Source organism: Bombus pyrosoma, linkage group LG10 (genome assembly GCF_014825855.1).
Source record: "Bombus pyrosoma isolate SC7728 linkage group LG10, ASM1482585v1, whole genome shotgun sequence".
Lineage (NCBI taxonomy): Eukaryota > Metazoa > Arthropoda > Insecta > Hymenoptera > Apidae > Bombus > Bombus pyrosoma.
This window is the reverse complement of record NC_057779.1, coordinates 13,067,359-13,087,734: the sequence shown is the minus strand read 5'-3', so window position 1 is coordinate 13,087,734 and position 20,376 is coordinate 13,067,359. Positions and strand designations below refer to the sequence as shown.

Genomic DNA, 20,376 nt, shown 5'->3' with positions numbered 1-20,376 from the left:
TACCCTACTGTATTAAAGATATTTTTTAATATGTGTTTATTGTACGAACGCGTATGTGTGTTTACTTAATAAAAAACGAAGTTTTCTTATAAAAATAAAACACGATTTACGATTTTGCGAAAACCTTAGCTTAATGATTTTTCATATGTCATGTCCTTCATACATCAACATCACAAGATAAAGGTATTGTATCTAAATATTATAATTCTCAGAGGGCAAAGTTACAAAAAATATAAGAACGATACCAATGACGTATTTACCCTAATTGTGAAGAATGTTTTGACGTACAGTTCATTTTCATATCAGACATTCAGACAAAATACATTTTAAACGTAAAACGTACAAAATAAATTGCTTTATCTATATGTGCAATTTATCACACTAGAAACTCAGTCAGATACAGTATATATTGTAATTGAGATATGCCAATCATATATTTATGTTTATATACATACATATATATGTAAATGTGTATGCATATATATGAACATATGGAAAATTGTAAATAAATTTTTAGCAATTAATTGCATAATTTGAAAGAACTTGATTCATAAATTTAAGTAGAAATGAATGATTAAGAAGTCTTCTATAAATTAATATCTTTCAAGCAGAATTACAAAGTTTATAAACAGTAGTTATGAGAAATTATTAAATTTGCTCTTTTATAATGATATATATCTATAATTCATCTTTTCTTGGCACATCATCATCTTCATCTTCTTCTTGAGCCTGCAAAATGACGTAAAATAAATTATAATCTTATATTATTACAATACAATTAAAATGAATTAAAAGTTTTTACGAACTTCTTCTGGGGCTTGACCATAAGTACCATCAGAATCAATGAACTTAGAAAGTCCTTGAAGTGTTCTTTCACCTTTGTATGATACAGCCTAAAATTTATTTAATTTAGGACGATTATAAATGTTACTAAGATTGTCATAAATATTAAAATATTAATAAATCTGAAATCGTTACTTCATTTGTTTCTTTTTTGTAGAGAGTAATCGTAGGGTAATTAACAATTCTTATATCTTCTAATTCATTTTCAGTAGCATCCATTTTTGCTATAACTAAATCTTCACTGTCTTTATATTTTTCTGCAAGCTAGAAATGTATCGCATTATATTTAAATATTTGTTAAAACATTTTATAAGTTGCAAAAGTGAAAAATATGTAAATGAAACATACTGCTTCATATATAGGAGCTAATTGTTGGCAGTGTCCACACCATGGAGCATAAAATTCGACTAAAACGTTCTTCGTTTTATCAAAAGCAACTTCATGGAAGTTAGTACCAACAAGAACTTTTACAGGTTTCTTATTCCAGTCTTCAGGTAAATCTTGTGTAAGCAAATGTTTTTTCAATTTGCCTTCAACAAATGCAGTTACAAATTCCAAAACATTTTCACTAGATAATTCTGGATTTTCTGGCTTGTACTTAGCCATATTCTGTTCAAGTTGTATAATACGCATAGCAGGTACTTCATTTTTCTTCATACCAAAGAATTCTAAAATGCGTTCATGATCAGCTTTATCAGCATTAATTGTTACAAACAAAACCTGTACAATATCATAAAATATTATTATTATGATGATACTATTTATTATATACATTACTTTATATCTACATTATTTATATTTGTACATACCTCTTTACGGAATTTCTTTGCTGGTTCTTTAATCTTTTCTACATATTCTTCAAAATGACCAGCTTCTTCACTAAGGAAGACAAGCAGATGGCTTTTAATATCACCACTAAATATCTTTTGTGCAGTATCTTGATTAAAATCAACAACTAAAGGCAATGCATGTACAGAGATAAAGTTTTGTAATTTTTTAACATCAAGTTCGTCATTAAATTCACTCCTGCCTTCATCGAACTAAAACATTAAATTACATACATCATATTATTAACATATCTATAAAGAAAAATAGAATAAATTAAAATTAATGTACCTTTTTAAACAAAACAACTTTACCATCTTCTACTCCATATTCACTGAAAACTCCTTCATTACTACTTATACCAAATACATGATCATCAACAGCATTAGCGACTTCTAAAAATACTTTTGCACCATCTGATTCTGCATCCTAATTAACATAATTAAATACATATATACATTTTGCGTTTTATAATACAATTAACAAAGATTTCAAATAAATATATTGTTATTTTAATAATACCTTAAAGAACCCAACAATGGCAACATTTCGTGCCTCGATAAATGATTTAGCTTCTTCGACTGTTGGCAAATCTTTAGCAGCTGGACCAGTCTTTTTTATTACCCAGTTAATAATATCATCTGCTTGACGACCACCACTGTAATCAATAGCTGAACCTTTACGATAAAATTTAAGGGTAGGATATGCACGAACTCCATGCTTCTCAGCTAATTCTGTTTCAACAGTTGCATCAACTTTAGCTAATTTTACAGAGAAACCACCCTCCTCTAACTTTTTGGCTGCTTTAGCATATTCAGGTGCTAAAGCTTTACAATGTCCACACCATGGTGCATCTAAATATTAAAAATCATAAAAAATTATTAATGTAACTAAAATATGTTTCTGTGACATAATTATGCAATTAATTATTATATTAAAAAGTCATCACTATATTATAAAATTGTAATTTAAAAATTAAGCAAGTATAGTAATAACAGGGTATAGATCACAATTTAAAGCACATACAAAATATTTATCCGTATATTAAATTTAATTATGCAAAATATTAAATAAATTTTATATATTTTATCGTGACTTGTACATCCTTTACTTATATATTTATTTAACCTAACTAAATATCGATGGCTTATTGCACATATATTGTATTGTATTTATCTTTATCAATGCTATTATAAAATTGGTTGCAAATTGTGGATTGATCTCTTTTAAGAACATAAAATGACAAAAGTGAGTACTAAATGATTAAGAACTATTTGTTAGATATAAAATTCAAATTCCACAGAAAGTGGACATGCAATATTTGTACAGTAAGCCATTAATATGTAGTACACATATATTTTTTAATAGGATTATGAATATAATTCTAAATGAATCGCATAATATTCATGACATAAAATAAATAATTTTATATATTTTATATATTTTATATATACAAATTTTATATATAATTTTTATATATAAATTTTATATATAAAAGTTTTTAATTCATATCATATACATTCGACAAACATTCCATCATATATTATGAAATAAAAATGAAATAATGTCAACAAGTGTGCTCGATCTCAAAAACCGGCTCCTAAATGGTGACGTGTAAGAACCAAGCATCTGGATCAGCTTCAATTATATTTTAAACATATAAAAATATCAAATAAAATAAATATTGCAATTTTTCATTAGATATAATTAAGAAACCTGTTTAAAAAGAAAATGTAAAACTACTACTCACAAAATTCAACAAGCACGTAATCATTTTGTCCGATAGCTTCTGCGATATTATCTTTTGTAAGTACCAAAACCGAGTCTTCAGTTTCAATTTTCGCAAAAGTAAAAGTAAGGTAACAAGTCACTGCAAATATTAATGCAAAGAACTTCATCTTTAAATGGAAACAATGTTATTTTCTGATAAGTTATGCCACGACAGGTATAAATACAGCAAATACAGCGATTCTACCGTTACAATATTAAGATTATAGTCACCGACACCATTCGTTGAAGAATACGGACAAAGTGATCAAATACAGTGATGCAGAGAACTATACAGTTGGTAGATCGTGGTTAATGCGTGGCATCAGCATCACATTCATCGTGGGAGCTGCTGATTGGTCAACGCAATATTCAAGAATCCGGTAGGATGTTAATGTTAAGATTACTGTACAAGGGTTAGGATATCAATTTATTTTTTAATCATACTATTTTATCATTTCACAGAGAAGATAAATATATTTTGCGTTCTATTTTAATATAAATTCAAATTTACGATTATTTTTTGCTTTTTCAATATATTATATATATAATTATTATAATATCATACTATTAAGTATGAAGGAAACAAAGAGTACTTATTTGTTTCTGTTACTCCGAATACCAAATACCGTTCCATTTCTAGTAATAATGTCATGGCTTACAAAACTAATAATAGCTTTTAATGATGTATATTTACATAAAAAATATGTAACCATTAGTTAATAAAAAAGTATTTTAATATTTAATATGTATTTTTATTATAATAATCTGCCAAGGTAATATATATGTGAAATATCTTCCTTACTCTTGCTAAAAAATTTATTAAAAATTTTATTTTACTTTACATTTTTACGTCATTGGTATGCATTTATCCAATTTCAAAAGGTTGAAATATCAATCCCTTTGTAAAATATTTAAATTCAGATATATATAACAATTAAATTTAAATCTCTATTTATTGTATATATATATATATATATAAAAAGCAAATATTTTACTATACTTATTTTCAGTAAAATATTTAAATAAAAAAAAATGACTTATAATATTTTTTACGTAATGTAATAAGTTTTGTACATCGTAACAAATAAAATATTTTTCCTCCTATAAATAAATTATAACGTTGAATTTATTTTTAATTTTTCAATTTCAAAAAGCTTAATAATAAAAAATATCTGAATTGTCTATATTACATAAAAGTTTCAAAATACGTTTAGTAATTTATTATAATTTAAAAATACGTATTACAAAAATCATATACAACAGTAAAATATTTCAGAAATTATATTTATATGCAATAACACATTACATAAGCGCAAATATAATATAACTGTCTAAAACAATAAGTCACAGTTTAACTATGTATTCATTGTGAAATATTGTATTATGTAAACTTCATCATAAAAGCATAACATTTCAGGTAAACAGGTATACCGAAAAGTAATTATATTTAGCAATATTTAATTATTTTTTAGATAGAAATGTGTATCAGTTATATGCAAATCTAGCTTTATTATTTTTTATTAACAAGTATAATGTTCAGAGATCATTTATATTGACATTATTTCTTTGACTTAGAAATATTAGAGATACATATGCGGTGATCTAAAACAGACAATTAAAATCATTTTTACATATTAGTGGATTTTTATTAACAAAGATGACATTGTATACAGTAACATCAGAAATATTTACAGAAAATGAAAATTCTTATATAAAATGTAAAAATGACAGTAAGTTTATTACTTTCTTAACTTTTGTAATGTCATATTTAATACATAGTACTAATTTTTATATAACCGTAACAAGATATATAATCATAAGATATGTTTATAGATGTAATATCCAACTTTATTTTTAAGTATCCATCCTATATGATTAAACCAAAATGTCTTAATGGCTTAACTCGTGATAATGATGATGATATAGATATAGATAGGCAACAAGAAGGAAAATTATTAATAGGTATAAATTTATATATAGAATTGACCAGATATCAGAAAACATTATTTAATGTAATAAATTATATATTAATATTTTTAGAACACCATATATCTACAGAATTACAATATGTTGGATTGCAAGTATGGCGAGGTGCATTATTGCTAGCTGATTATATTTTATCCAATCCTGATTTATTTAGGGATAAGGTAGTTCTAGAATTAGGTGCTGGAGTTGGCTTAACTAGCATAGTAGCTAGTTTCCTAGCAAAAGAAGTAATTTGTACAGGTAATAAAGTTTGTAAAATAAATATAATACTATTACACTAAATATTGTTCACATATATTTAATGTAAATGTATTTCTTACATTTTAGACATTGATGTGAAAGGGATATTGAAATTAATACATAGAAACTTTATGAGAAATAAAGCTTATATTAAGTCTAAAGTTGACATTAAAGGATTAGATTTCTTGAATTTAAAATGGCTTACATTTTACAAAAAAAGAATAAATGAACCAGCTATTATTTTAGCTGCTGATGGTAAGTTATAAATTTATATTTTTACAATAAAAATAACATAGATATGATTAATGATTTTTTATGTTTATAGTAATTTATGATGAAATCGTAACGAAAGGATTTGTTCAAACATTAACAGAACTTTTAAATTCAAATGTACAGAAAGTTGTTTATATTACTTTGGAGAAAAGATATGTTTTTACTACAGCCAATATGGAAACTACTGCTCCAATGTATGAAGAATTCTTAGATCTTATTAAAGTAAAGCAATTTAATTGGCATGTTGAATATATTAAAATAGATTTTCCACAATATTTCAAATATAATAGATTAGAACAGATGGTTCTCATAAAAATAAAAAACAAGTTAAGTAAATAATATAATTGAACATATAACATATAGTATAGTAACAGATCCATGAACATGAGAGAAATATCAAACAGTATTAAGTAATATAATGTGTTCATAGATATTATAATTGTACATTAAATTTAAATAAATTTAGAGAAAATATTTATATATGGATATCAGAGAAGTTTTGAAAACTTTTAATACAACTTATTATAACGTTATGAATGAAAGTAAGACCTTTCTAATCCTTGTTTTCGTTTTAATTGTGACAAAAATATATATACTTGTATATATATCATAATTAGCTATTTCATTAAAAAATGTATTTTTCTTAAATATCTTTAGTGGTTGTCTATGTATGCATGTATTTCGGTATATATGTACATATTTCACATGCTAAAATTAGAAAGAAAGATTACTCCGTAGGAGTACTATAATTTCCACTGAAATATATTTTATAATATGTTATTATCCTATGATAAAAAAGAAATAAAAATAACAAAAAATTTGAATAATTTCAAGTAAAAGCAGTGAACACTTTAAATTATGTTTCTAAATTTATTGTATTTTTTTATTTACAACCTAGCATAAGTAGTAATATTAATGGACAGTGATCAAAGTTGTTCGAAGAGAACAGATTTCCTAGAAGTCAATACTCGTTAAAAAGTTAAACAAGATTTCACCTAGTTACGTTATAAAGAAACGTCACGTATTACGTACGGGAATGTATATGCTTCTTCGAACGATCATCGGCAGTAAAGTTGTGTATATTACACAGAGAATAAATTTATTGTAACGTACTAAATTTCATTCATAAATTTATCTGAAAGAACGACAATAGGCAAAAAACTTTGCTAAATAAAAACATACAAACATTCAACATATTAAAATGAGTATAAATACTCAATGCAAAAGTCATATATTGGCGACAGTCACTCTCATATTCAAATTCTCCCGCTTTACAAAGGCACTTTTTTATAACAGTTTATTCCTTACTTTGGGATAAAACTTATAATTTACAGCCTCAGTTTACAAGAAATATCTAAAGTGATTGTACCAAGGTCCCATCTTTTAATAGATTATGTACTAGTTTTTTCAGCTTCATATTATCTCAGATATTAAATTTATCCATATTAATCTATAAGATTATGATTTAAATTAACATTCCATAGGAGGTACAACTGTTTTATCATATAAAAGAATAGTCTATCATCCCCGATCATGAATATACAAGATTTATCCAGTGACCTTGATTTCCAAAATGATAGTTATATTTAAATGTAACATTATGTTTAATAATTTTAATTTGTCACTTTTCCAGTTTTAATATTAAAATATTATGTTCTTCAAATTATAAAAATCAAAAGTATATAAGGCAATATAATTTTCACATATTACTAAGCAAATAAAAGGTTCAGAAAGTTAGATACATAAAAGGCATCATTGACTAGACCAAGAAAGAACGGATACATTATATCTTTTTTTATGAAACAAGGTTCTCGGTTACGTATATTCAAAATAAATTTTTTCTTCATATTTAATTGTTTTCCAGAATTTCAATTAGAACTATATGAATTATTCACACTATATTTATCTGAAAGTTTGTCTTTTGTTTCACTTTTACATTTAAAACTTTCAAATTTATAGAAAATTGATCTAGTAGTTAGAGCAATGATTATCAAGTAGCTATAATGTCAATTATTCTAATCACAATTACATCCTTTGCAACAAATACTGTACAAAAACCGTACAATTAGCAGATTAACATATGTATAACGGTTATTAATAACTACTTCCATTTACAGTCTTGTTTGACGATGTAGTCATCATATTAGCATATTTGCTAACATTATTGTGGATGGATGCTGTCGTTTTTACAGATTGTGAATTTGGTGAACTAAGTGGTAAAGAAGTTTTCCGTCTTGCATTAGAATTTGATCCATCGCTATTAAAATTTATCTTAGTACTTGTACTATTTTGTTTATTAGCATCTAAAGATGCATGACAACCTGAACTAAGCCATTTTTCAACTTGAGCTTCATGGGACTTTTGTAAAACTTTTCGAATATCGCTATCTTCGCCTCCTTCTTTCATAATTTCTTGTAATTTTTGAATAGTTTGATATAAAACTACAGGGCTAATTAGACCAAAATCAAACAAACTACACATATGTAAAACAAAATTACGATATAAATTTTTCATGAGCAATTCCTTTCCTTTAGTTTCTAGAAACATTTGGCAAGCCAGTGGTATTTGGCAGTCTCCTACATAGCCATATTTCATGACATGTAAATTCCACATTTTCATAAGTTCCTTTTCTCCTTCATTCACATCTGTAAAGTCATCAATCATCATCATTGTTTTTGTTTGTAACCATTTTGGATCATTTTCTCCTTCAGAATCAATATCCATTTCTTTTGGATATATGGGTAAGCACGTAACAGTATGATGATACAACCTACAAGAAATTTCATGAGCAACACATTTCATATGTAATAAATAATGACATTTATTTTAGTTAACTGTTGTACCTATTGTGTCCTGTAATATAAGGTCTTTGGCTTTCATATTCATTTTCATCAAGCTCTAAAAATTCAGAAAGACTTGGCTTAGTTCTTTTTGGGCGACATACTAAAATATTTGTCACACTTGTACGCCTCGTCGGTCCTGTTCTTGAAAATGCTATGCTAGATGGCTGTGTAATTAATTCATGAGGGCTACCAGCATATGAGCCATCATAACATTCGTTTATTGCTACATCTATGCGAGCACCTTGTGGAATTGGCTATTAAAATAAACAATTTATTTTATAGTATTTTGATGTCACAGATTTGTAATGCATATATTTAGACACTTACCACATACGTAAATGTAAATCGCGAATGACATAATTTTAAGTGCTTTAAAAGAGAATAAAGTTTTCCACAGTCTAATGAGCACCAAGGGCAATGTAAATCTTCACAAGCTTCTGTTTGTTGGCGACTATTATTATTATACAGGAACTGATAAACTATTTGTTGTGTACCCATGATAGTGTCCGTTTTCTCACTAGTTGTCATTCTTGAGGAATTTAGAGGACTAGGTGTTGGCAGTGTTGAATTATTGTTATTGTTGCTATTACTATTATTATTGTTGTTATTATTGGTACTATTATTATTATTATTTGTGGAAGAACGTTCTACACCAGCTGAAATTATTTTATGAAATATTTTATCTTCTTTTTATCCTGTTTATACATATTTCTTCTTCTGTGGAAAAAAGAAAAGCATAGATAACTTACTATTTCCTGAGCGATTTTCTTTATTATCACCATTTGGTACTGAATGAATTGGAGTTGGTCTATCAACTAAGCCGTTACTTGGTTCAGTCGTCCAATTAAGCCTAAACTTTAATGTTGGTCCTTTGCTGAATACTTCAAAAGGACCACATTCCTTGATGTCAGGTACAGACTCCCAAGAGCTGTGCTTCTTTGGGCTAGATCGAATATTGGTTTGTACTTCTTGTAAGCCTAGTTCATAATCGCCATCAGTCAACAAACATCGGTTGTGTTTATCATACACTATGAGTTCAGAACCATACAACTTTATTTCTTCTCCTCCAGTTTTAATTGAGCCCGTAGAAGATTTGCGACGCTTTTGAGCTGGTTCTAACAAGAAAAAGAGAGAAAGAAAAGGAAAACAAATATTATGAAAGTATATTCTCTAAAGTAATTCATGGTGTGTGTGTGTGTGTGTGTGTTTTTACTAACCATCTAAATCACAGTTATGCATAAGGCAGCCAGTATTGGACGTACAATATACTCTAAGTAAAAGCATATAAGTTTTTGCTACATGACCATTATTTAAACTGAAAGATTCATTAGGTATAGATATGGTAGGTGCCTTTGGAGGTGGTTGATTTTCACAAGGATTGATTGGAACTTCACTTGTGCCAACAGAAACCTAAAATTAAAAAATGTTCGCTTATTTAACAGCAATTATCAATCTTACTTATTTATTCCATTCCATGTAATTGAAAAATCATACTTGCCTGCATAATTGGTGAACTCACATCTTTTCTTTTTTTGTGACATATTTTTAATAATAATGTTTCTACTTTTACAGGATCTTGAGGCGTTTCAACTGTAACATTACCATTATAAAGAAAAATTTAATTCAATAAGCTAAATCTTTGAATTGTCTAATTTAGGTACCAGAGTGTATTTCACAATTACCTTTTTTATCATAAAAACCTAGAAAAGTAAGAGTCATGTATCCACGAACACCTGGGTTTTCTCCTTGATTATTTTTTGACATTAATTTTTCCAATATCATGTCAATTTTAAATCCCCGACGTGATTTATGGCTTCTGGACATACGTTGCCTCATGTAAGTTAAGTTTCTATATAGAAATATTGGCTAAAAAAGAATTACACAAAATGTTTTACATTATCATATTTCTATTAGTTTGTATAAATAAAACGATACAGAGAATAAAACATAATGTTTAATTTCATTTTATTTTAAATAAACTATAAAGTAGCTTTACAAGATAATAAATTTATATACCTACCGTTTTCATTCATAAAAAGCAAATATAAAAGGTTTCAAAATATTTTTTAACTTTAATTATATTGCAGGAATGTTCACAAACACTCTACTGTAGAATTTAAGTTTTATTTTATTACAATCTAAGAAAAGTTCACTAAACTGTTAGTACAAAAAAATTGTACCAAATACACTTTCATTCATATTTACTTGTCTACAAGTATTTAACCATTTCACTCTCATCTAATACTTTGGGCATTTTGAATACAAATAAATATTAAAACATTCAGTTAACACTTTGAGGAGACATTAAACTACAAATAATTAACAATTAAAATAAAATATAAAATATAGATAGATTTATTTTATTTTTACTCACTGAAATTTGGTTTCTTGTGCGTAGAAATCGATAGATCTGGGTTGGTTCTGAAAAAATGATACATAAAATTATTATATAATAGCGGGAATAAAAATATATAATTTAAACATTTTAAAATACAAATAAATTAAATAAATTAAATAAAAGAAGAAATATAGTTCAATTGAATTCCTCCAGATGGCTCAGACGTTAACATTTTTGTCACAAGTGAAATGATCCTTGCAGGAGTTAAAAGAGATAAATATCAAAAATTGTATATGATTCTTCTTTAAGGAAAATTGGGAAATGATGATCAGGTTATTCTCATTTTTATATGAGAAGCCTGCATTCCTTCATACTTGTTACGCTTTATGCAGGTTAAACCTCTCTGATCCCATTTTACTCTAAAATAAAACTGCATTATATCTGAATTTATTAAATAAATAAGTACTTTTAAAAAGTAAAAATAATTCAATTACACTAAATTAATTACTAGGAAATTTTCCTATTTTTTTGGCATGTTTAAATAAAAGTAATAACATGTTGTGATTGAATTAAACATGAGTGTTAATAATTTAAGTACATGATATTTTGCCACAAAACTAAGATATATATTAGTTGAGAAAAAATATTAAAATAAAAATTACAATGTTGAAAAATAGTTTAAACTTAATAATGCATTTATTTATTTATTTAGAATATTTTCTTATATTTTTTGACATGTTTAAATAAAAGCAACAACATGTTGTGGTCGAATTAAACGTGAGTGTTAATAAATTAAGTACATGATATTTTGCTACAAAACTAAAATATCTATTAGTTGAGAAAAAATATCAAAATATTAAAATAAAAATTGCATTGATGAAAAATAATTTAAACCTAATAATACATACTTTATTTATTTAATCATCACATATAATTGGCTTAACTTTTTAAATTAAACACTAAATAGGAACATGGTGAGAGAATGACAGGTGTCCACGAATTGAAGTAAAGGAGGGAAGGGAGTGGAACGACGCGCGGTTCGGCGCTCGGTACGTTTTTAGCAAATGGGGTTATGTACAATCATTTTGAATATTTGTAATAAATACTAAAAAAGTGATGATCAGTGACCATTTAGTTATTATAAATCGAGATATTAATTAATTTTGAAGTCAGAGAAATAGAGAAAAAAAGAATGATAACAGAAAGTTCTTACTTTCGAAGGCCTGTAGAAATAGCTCATGGTCTGCTTGAATTTGATCCATTCGAGGACCTTTCTGCCCGTCCACTTCTTTTTCCCGCTTTTTCGGCGGCATTTTTATACGATTCGTTGTCAAATTTCTTACGGAAACTCACTTTCGTCACGTGAAAATCTAATGACAACACCCGCCCCGCGCGAAATCTGCGGCGCTTAGCCTGCAACTAAAGCGCACCCTTATATCATTATTAATAACTAAACGAACCAATCACTCATTACCAATACATATCGCGCGAAATGTAAAAATAATTTATTTCCTTAAAATGCAATGTAAGATCAGATGTTCGATTTTCGGTATAAAAGTTGATAACATATCAAAACATATATCATATTCGATTTATATATATCCGCAAACATATGTAATGTATTTGGATTGTAGATGAAAAAAGTAAAATAGAAATAAAAAAAAATATAGATCGTTACAACAACGTAAAAACAATATTATGACGTCATACTATATCTTCACTTTATATTCGAAAGGTACATATCTAAAAGAATTTTAAGTATTATTAGGTATAAAGATACAATAAGTAAGAGAACATAATATAATATGTGAACACTACTATATAGATATGTAATACTTGTTAAAATTCTTTATAATACTGCTTTTGGAATCTAAAGTGAAAAATCTATCTAACCAGAAACTTTTGTACGCCGCTATACATTCTTTTGTCTTATATATATATTAAAACTATAAGTAATTTCTTTTTAACAAAAAAGAAAAAAAATGAAAACATTATTATGTAACTCTAATTTTAAACTTCTATATAACAATAGATATCATAATAAAAGGAGTATGTTAGCAGAATTTATATAATTGCATTAAAACGTATGTATTACAGATCATATATTATGCTTTCCATTTCTTTGAAATTTTATCATAATTTGATGTGGAAAAACACGTATCTAAAAAGAAAGGGAAAATTATAAATCATCTCTATGATGTTGCTGAATACTATAGAGTAGAAAATCAAAATATAAATATTGATACAAATAAATAATAAATACAAATAATAATTGATACAAATAAAATTTGTAATAAATTAATTTTGTATTGTAATCCTGTAACGTTATTGATTAGTGTATGTATGTAAATATTATAAATTATAGTTATATAAATTCTCTATATAGTTGTGATTCTAAACTTTAAAAGAAATTACTTTCATATTTTTTGGGAAAACTCTACAAGGTTGGTCAACATAAAATATTTTACTAGAGATAAGAATGCCTGTATGAAAGCACATTTGAAACATGTGTAACCCCTAGTGAATAGTCAAAGCAAGTGTAAATGAATTATATGATATTATTAGTTTATTCTTGTTTATTTGAAAAATATTGGAGATAAAGAGTGAATCTTAAAACAAAACTTGATGTTGGTATACTTTATATAATCCTAATTTATGCTTCTGTAATATGGTATGAAACAGTATAATTTGTATAATGATCTTTAGTGAAATTTAAATTATAGGTTTAATATAATTCAGTGAAGAAATATGATGAAGTACAACATATTCCGTATTACAAATGTTCTGTTTATGCAAAAACGGTTCTTTAAAAAAATACAAGTAAGAGTTAGATTTGCACCTAGTCCAACTGGTATGTAATATGATTATTCACCTTTATAAAATTCAATATAATAAAATATTAAATCATCATATGTAATATTTTTTCATTTATCTTGCTTAATACAGTATAAAAAATATATTAATATGTGTAAAAATTATTACAGGTTTGTTACATGTAGGAGGTTTACGAACTGCATTATATAATTATTTATTTGCCCGTGCTAATAATGGTGCATTTATTTTAAGAATTGAAGATACTGATCAATCTAGATGCATACCTGATGCAATAGAAAAAATCCAATGTGATTTACTATGGTCTGGAATCATACCTGATGAGGATCCAATAAGAGGTGGACCTGCTGGGCCTTACATACAATCAAAACGTCTTGAAATATACAAGTACGTTGAAAATTTTCAATTATATAAGTATTCAAATAAATACTATATTGTAGTTACATATATGTAAATTTAATATAAATGTTGTGTTCATATAGATATTTCCAAGTGATATTATGAATTATTTTCTACAAAATTATTAGATATATGATGCTACTTTATACTTTAAAGTATACTTTACTTAAAGCTTAATGAACATTTTTCAAGTAAGTCCATTATAGCATATATGTAACAAAATCCAAATAAACATAATTATATTTTGTTTTGTCATCTAATTTCAAATAGTTATTGTAACATAACTAATTTCTATTTATTAGTAGTTTGGCTAAAAAAATAGAGTTTTAATACATATAATGGTTGTATTTTTTGCTTATTTAAATTATATTATATTATATAGTATAAATTAAATTTAAATTATTTGTCTATGACTCTTTATATTTTTTATAAGATAAAGTTAAATTTCACTTGTTATTTTAATAGACAAAGATTCTTATAGATACTAGAAAACTAATAATATACCATTATTCATTAAATTACAGAGACCAAGTGCTTAAACTTATAAATAATCAATCTGCATATTACTGTTTCTGCACAGAAAACAGATTGCAATTATTGCGAAGAGAAGCAATAAAACGAGGAGAAGTGCCTAAGTATGATAATAGATGTAGACATATAAGCAACGATGAAGTAAAAGCAAAACTTGATAAGGGATCCCCTTTTTGTATTAGATTTAAGGTATTGAGAAATAGTATTACATAATGTCATATATTGTGATTATATTATATTTTTATATATTTATCTATATTTTTGTAGTTATCTGCTGGAATAGAAAGCTTTGATGATTTAATATATGGTAAAATAGAACATGATATTGCACAAAGGGAAGGAGACCCAATTATTATCAAAACAGATGGTTATCCAACTTACCATTTTGCAAATGTCGTTGATGATCATCTTATGGAAATATCTCATGTATTAAGAGGAATTGAGTGGCAAGTATCCACACCTAAACATATAATGATGTATAAGTAAGTACTAAAATTTATAACAAAATTTGTAAATATTTTAATATTTGTTAGTATCTGTAAAGTATTATTTTTTTAATTTCATATATAATTATAAGATATTTTCAACTTAAAAGTAGAATATTTATATAGGATTCAAATTTTATGCAGTAATGTTGTAGAATTATGGTTATTATTAATTACTTGTATTGTGGAATATGGTATGATGAATAATAAAATATGTTTGAAGTTAGAATGTATTATATTTTTGAATACAAGTATTTATTACGTGTATAGTATCTAAATAATAAACAGTTATCTCAGTATATGAGAACAAAGAAAATAGTTTAAATTATTATTTAAAATCTATTATTAAATCATTATTAAATATATATAATTAGTATATATTAATTAAATAATTGATAAATATATATAACAAATCAGTAATTATTTATTAATAGGTTTTGAATAATAATTTAAACTATCTTCTTTATCCTTTAGATATTATAATTATTTAGATGTTAGATATTATAATTAATAATTAGTTGATTAATTAGTTTAATTACATGTACTAGGAGAATCTTATCTACCTGTGATAAACTTTTTTTAGTATTTATATAGAATATTAACAAAAATTATGTTTATATAACATTTATATGTATTTTATACATATTTTATGAATATGACATGGTTACATATCCTTTACTAAACATTTAAATATAAATAATTTATTATATGATATTATCCATTAATTGTAGATTATCACGAATAATTGTAATTATTACAGAGCTTTTAATTGGACTCCACCTTTATATGGACATTTACCCTTGGTATTAAACTTTGATGGATCAAAATTATCAAAAAGGCAAAGTGATATAAGTATAGAATCCTTTAGAAAAGAGGGAATTTTTCCATTAGCAGTTTTAAACTACGTTACACATGCTGGTGGTGGTTTTGATAATAAAGGAGGTGCTCTTTACATTGATAGTTATGAAGAATTAATCAAACGAGTATTTATGTTTTACATTATATCCTTTATACAAAATATTTGTATTCAATATAAATTATACTACACATACTTTTCTACTATTTACTTTAGTTTGTTTTAATTATTTCAGTTCAATATTTCTAAAATAAAAGTAAGTTCTAATAAACTTTCACCTCCAAAACTATTAGAATTCAATAGGATAGAAATAGCAAAATTATTAGCAAATGAAAAAAATAATGCATTTTTAATTGAAAGAATAAAAACGTTAGTCACAGAAGCATTCCCAAATAGGTATGTATGGTTTGTCTAGTACTAATTTTTATTTATATTTAGAGCTTTAACAATATATTCAATGATATTTTTAGACAAACTGATGGAAATTTACAATTAGACGACAATCATATTATTTCTGTATTAAAATGGGCACAGCATAGAATATCAAAATTAAGTGATCTAGTATCTCCAAAGTTGGCCTTTTTATGGCATATACCAACTACATCATTTGATGACACTCTATTGGGATGTAAATTAGGTATAATTTGTTATACTTTGTATATAAACATTACTGAGTGTTTCATGTAATATAATTGAATTCATTAATTTTTTTTATACACTTAAAACGGTTTTTCTTTATAGATGCGCTTAAAATAATAAGTATGAAATTGATTGAAACTGAAATTCAAAATTTTAATAAAGAATGGATAAATAAATACCTAAGAGAATTTGCTAATGAACATGAAATTTCATATCCAACATTGATGAAAGCTTTACGTTTTGTACTTAGTGGTTTAAAGGTAAACATAAAATATTCTAATTATATTTTTTCTTTATAGATTTAATAGTAATTTATATAATATATGTATTTACATTTTTAGGAGGGTCCACCAGTTTCTGAAATGATGGAAATTTTGGGGAAAGATTCTACAGTGTTAAGAATAAAACGCTATATTTCCTAAAAATAAAAATGTGGTCACATATATTTGTAAATTTATAATTAACAATACATTTTGAAATTAATACTTTTTATTATTCGTAGAATAAAAATAATTTTGAATAGAATACAAATTTTATATATCTAGTCAATTTTGTTATTTAGGTTTATGTTTGTATTTTATACGCTTTTAAATATATTAAAATCATTTAATTTTGTATGTAATGGGTCACATAAAAAGCTATTTCTTTAGCTGTTCGACATATAAATATTTTTAGTTTTATGTTATCTATAACTTACAAATAATGCATATTAAGATACAGAAACATATATATGGAAATAAACGAAATTTATATAATGTCATATTATATGATTACATTTTCTTTGTATAAGAATATCTATTTTTAAATAATACATTAAATATGTTGATATTAGTAATCTTATATAAGACTTTCTAAAACTCAAGAGATTTATAGTATTATAAGACTAAATTATATGAAACCTATCTGATAATGATATGAAACCTGAATATAAAATTTAAAAGTTATGTAATTTGAACTTTGGATGAAATTATTTACAATTTTATTATTTACAGTTGTTACATTTCAATTCCCTGGGATAATTGGGATTGATTTTGTACCTTTAAATAAATGTTCAATTTTCTAATACAATCGAAATTATACGTGATAAAATGTATTACCTAATTACATACCTAATTACTTTACTATTACCTACTTACTAGCTTTTTAAAATATAACATAAATATAACATGGAATATAAATAAAAGGATTTTTACTATAATAGATATTGAAACTTATAATGGCAGTTTAAAAACATAAACTGCAATATTTTTTAAATGCATCGAATTAATGTGAAAAAATATTTGCTAATATTTTTCCATGATAATTGAATTTATATACACAATGTGCGTTGAAATATTCCGAGACAATAAGAAATCTATTAAATATAAAATTACTTACATATGAATAGACAAAATTACTACATAATTTATTGTAACTATAAAACCTATCATAAGGATATTAATTTATGGAATTAATAATAATAATATAATAATATTTTATCGTATATCAGCCTTTACTTAGTAATTATGAAACAAGTAAATTGTATTTTAAATATTTTCTAATATCTTCTTATTATGTAATTAAATCTTAAATAATATTATTTTGATATAGATTGATTTTGTTTCTATAAAAATATATACATATAAAATATAGTAAGTATTTACTGCATCAACTGTGCATTTCAATGTTTTCAGATCATATGTATAAAATATACTGTTATCCTTTGTTTACTTGTTTACTCCAATGAATTTTTTTCAAACTAAAATGTGTATAGTAAATATTTAAGTTATAAATTGTAATATACTTATATTAGGAAAAATATCCTAAGTGTAATGAAACTATAAATTATATTGCATTTGTGAAAAGGACAATCATAATTTGATTCATTTATTTAATATTGCTGCTTACAATAATATAATACTAGATGAATAAAGTATATCTTCTAAAGAAATAAATTTTTATCTGAATATATTTAAACAGAAACAAAAGGATAAAAGGGAAATGAAACAATCTTTGAAGATTTTCTTTATTTGGATATGTGTATATTTCATTATAATTAATTAAAATAGTTTATCATATATACCTTCTCTTTTAAATTATTTGAATGACATACATATATTAAGTCATATCGTATACAAAGAAAAGATGGAGATAAACATATTTTTGTCTTAGAGTATAAACATAAATTATATGAATATCATTGTGTTTTTGATTTATGTCAATTGCATAATAATTATTTTAATATTAAAACTATATTAACCTTTTTACTAGTAGCAATATACGCTACTATACAATATTATTTATCATACTTTAAAAATTCTATAAATGTAGGATAATAGTAAGTTATTAGATATATTATAGACCTTTCCTATTGTACTAGGTAACATCAACTTATTTGAAGTATAGTAGAAGATTCTTATATTTCTGGATTTTCCAAAATATGTAATGTAGTTTGCAAAATACATAAGTAGAGAATTTAAAAAACATATACTCTAATTAATTAAATATATATAATTTCAAGTAATTTATTTGTGACTAATTTTGTATAGTTGTATAACACTCTTTATAGTTTTCAAGCATTTTCTACATCTTATGTATTCATTGAATTATAGATTTACTTAACATAATAGTGTAATGAAGAATGTATAAGGAACATTCAGTATATATAAACGGACTTAGAAAGAGTTTGTTTTACAATTTTCAATAAAACATTGACAATCAACACAACACAAACACAATCTAAATTTCAAAGAATTTCAGAAAAATAACAAGAAACGAGATTTTATTATATGTATGTATTACTATTATCTAGAGTTGAGGTTTCTTATGCAGCTTTGCATATAATAATGTATAAGAATATATTTCGAAACATTTTATGTTTCTTATTGCATTTTCTGATAGAAAAACAAATTAATTTTATATTTTTTAATATACATCAATAATACGAAACAAAAAAATTTGAATGAACTAAATAGATAAAAAATGTATATATTTGAAAGAAATATGAAAAATTTTGTAATTAAGAAAGTTTGCTAAAGTAGATATCCATTGATTTTATGATAGTTATCAATAATAAAGTAGTTGTTAGTTTATTGTAATATTGTATAAGATGAGGACAATTTTTCTTTACATAAATGTAAATATATTTAAAAGAGTAGTTAATCCAAACATAACATGATTTGATCCTTAGCTTCATGCTATAAAACTGTTCTACCAGTAGGAAGTTTCTACATTGTATTGAATTTTCTTGATTAAATAAAACTTTAAAATGATATAATTATATCTATATATACTTTAAATTACTTTTCTTTAAATTGTATATAGCTTCTGAATATGTTTTAGCGTGTAATATGTGCGTAATAGTTGTTATATAATTTATTCCCACTAAATATTTTGTGATATATTAGGTATACATATAAATATAAAATTAAGTATATTATAAAATTACAACTGAATATCTAACATTATATAATACTATCATAATATTATCACCCAAATACAAGTTATAATTTTTACTATAATCTTAAACAAATATCA

At 24.8% G+C, this 20,376-nt stretch overlaps 5 protein-coding genes across 14 annotated transcripts in view; 2 read left to right on the top strand and 3 right to left on the bottom strand.

Moving 5' to 3' along the window:
• Positions 1–574: 574 nt before the first annotated feature.
• LOC122571758 (protein disulfide-isomerase) lies at positions 575–3,677 on the bottom strand. The gene is made up of 8 exons (XM_043735875.1): positions 3,419–3,677; positions 2,191–2,522; positions 1,960–2,097; positions 1,653–1,883; positions 1,192–1,563; positions 979–1,107; positions 807–893; positions 575–729 (listed from the first exon to the last, which is right to left on the bottom strand). Exons 1-8 carry the CDS (start codon positions 3,564–3,566, stop codon positions 679–681), a joined length of 1,488 nt encoding a protein of 495 aa, XP_043591810.1. The 5' UTR covers positions 3,567–3,677; the 3' UTR covers positions 575–678.
• Positions 3,678–4,681: 1,004 nt separating this feature from the next.
• LOC122571763 (methyltransferase-like protein 22) lies at positions 4,682–6,423 on the top strand. Of its 5 annotated transcripts, none has more exons than XM_043735884.1 (6): positions 4,683–4,863; positions 5,014–5,168; positions 5,272–5,400; positions 5,479–5,664; positions 5,752–5,919; positions 5,990–6,423. In XM_043735884.1, the coding sequence occupies exons 2-6, from the start codon at positions 5,096–5,098 to the stop codon at positions 6,274–6,276; spliced, it is 843 nt and encodes a 280-aa protein (XP_043591819.1). In that variant the 5' UTR covers positions 4,683–4,863; positions 5,014–5,095; the 3' UTR covers positions 6,277–6,423. The 5 variants fall into 5 exon arrangements, with proteins under 5 accessions (XP_043591822.1, XP_043591819.1, XP_043591820.1 ...); XM_043735885.1 differs by having other exon boundaries at positions 4,683–4,875; XM_043735883.1 differs by having other exon boundaries at positions 4,684–4,855.
• A 370-nt stretch (positions 6,424–6,793) lies between these two features.
• On the bottom strand, positions 6,794–15,337 carry LOC122571753 (polycomb protein suz12-B). The gene is made up of 10 exons (XM_043735854.1): positions 15,262–15,337; positions 12,332–12,537; positions 11,155–11,201; positions 10,463–10,646; positions 10,279–10,370; positions 9,998–10,190; positions 9,530–9,895; positions 9,108–9,436; positions 8,781–9,034; positions 6,794–8,707 (listed from the first exon to the last, which is right to left on the bottom strand). The coding sequence occupies exons 2-10, from the start codon at positions 12,429–12,431 to the stop codon at positions 8,032–8,034; spliced, it is 2,241 nt and encodes a 746-aa protein (XP_043591789.1). The 5' UTR covers positions 12,432–12,537; positions 15,262–15,337; the 3' UTR covers positions 6,794–8,031.
• Positions 11,267–18,241, top strand: LOC122571757 (probable glutamate--tRNA ligase, mitochondrial). 5 transcript variants are annotated; one of them, XM_043735873.1, is made up of 11 exons: positions 11,267–11,895; positions 12,086–12,167; positions 13,842–13,969; positions 14,103–14,337; positions 14,874–15,069; positions 15,148–15,362; positions 16,126–16,348; positions 16,457–16,617; positions 16,692–16,858; positions 16,963–17,120; positions 17,202–18,240. In XM_043735873.1, the coding sequence occupies exons 3-11, from the start codon at positions 13,867–13,869 to the stop codon at positions 17,280–17,282; spliced, it is 1,539 nt and encodes a 512-aa protein (XP_043591808.1). In that variant the 5' UTR covers positions 11,267–11,895; positions 12,086–12,167; positions 13,842–13,866; the 3' UTR covers positions 17,283–18,240. The 5 variants fall into 5 exon arrangements, with proteins under 5 accessions (XP_043591808.1, XP_043591807.1, XP_043591809.1 ...); XM_043735872.1 differs by lacking the exons at positions 11,267–11,895; positions 12,086–12,167 and adding an exon at positions 12,835–12,853 and having other exon boundaries at positions 17,202–18,241; XM_043735874.1 differs by lacking the exons at positions 11,267–11,895; positions 12,086–12,167 and adding an exon at positions 12,863–13,202 and having other exon boundaries at positions 17,202–18,241.
• Positions 15,206–20,376, bottom strand: part of LOC122571751 (diacylglycerol kinase eta) — a 27,543-nt gene continuing 22,372 nt past the window's right edge. For both annotated transcript variants that reach the window (XM_043735846.1, XM_043735847.1), the window contains exon 25: positions 15,206–15,340. In XM_043735846.1, coding sequence (XP_043591781.1) covers positions 15,303–15,340 — 38 coding nt within the window. In that variant the 3' untranslated portion in view covers positions 15,206–15,302. The remainder of the gene's footprint in view (positions 15,341–20,376) is intronic.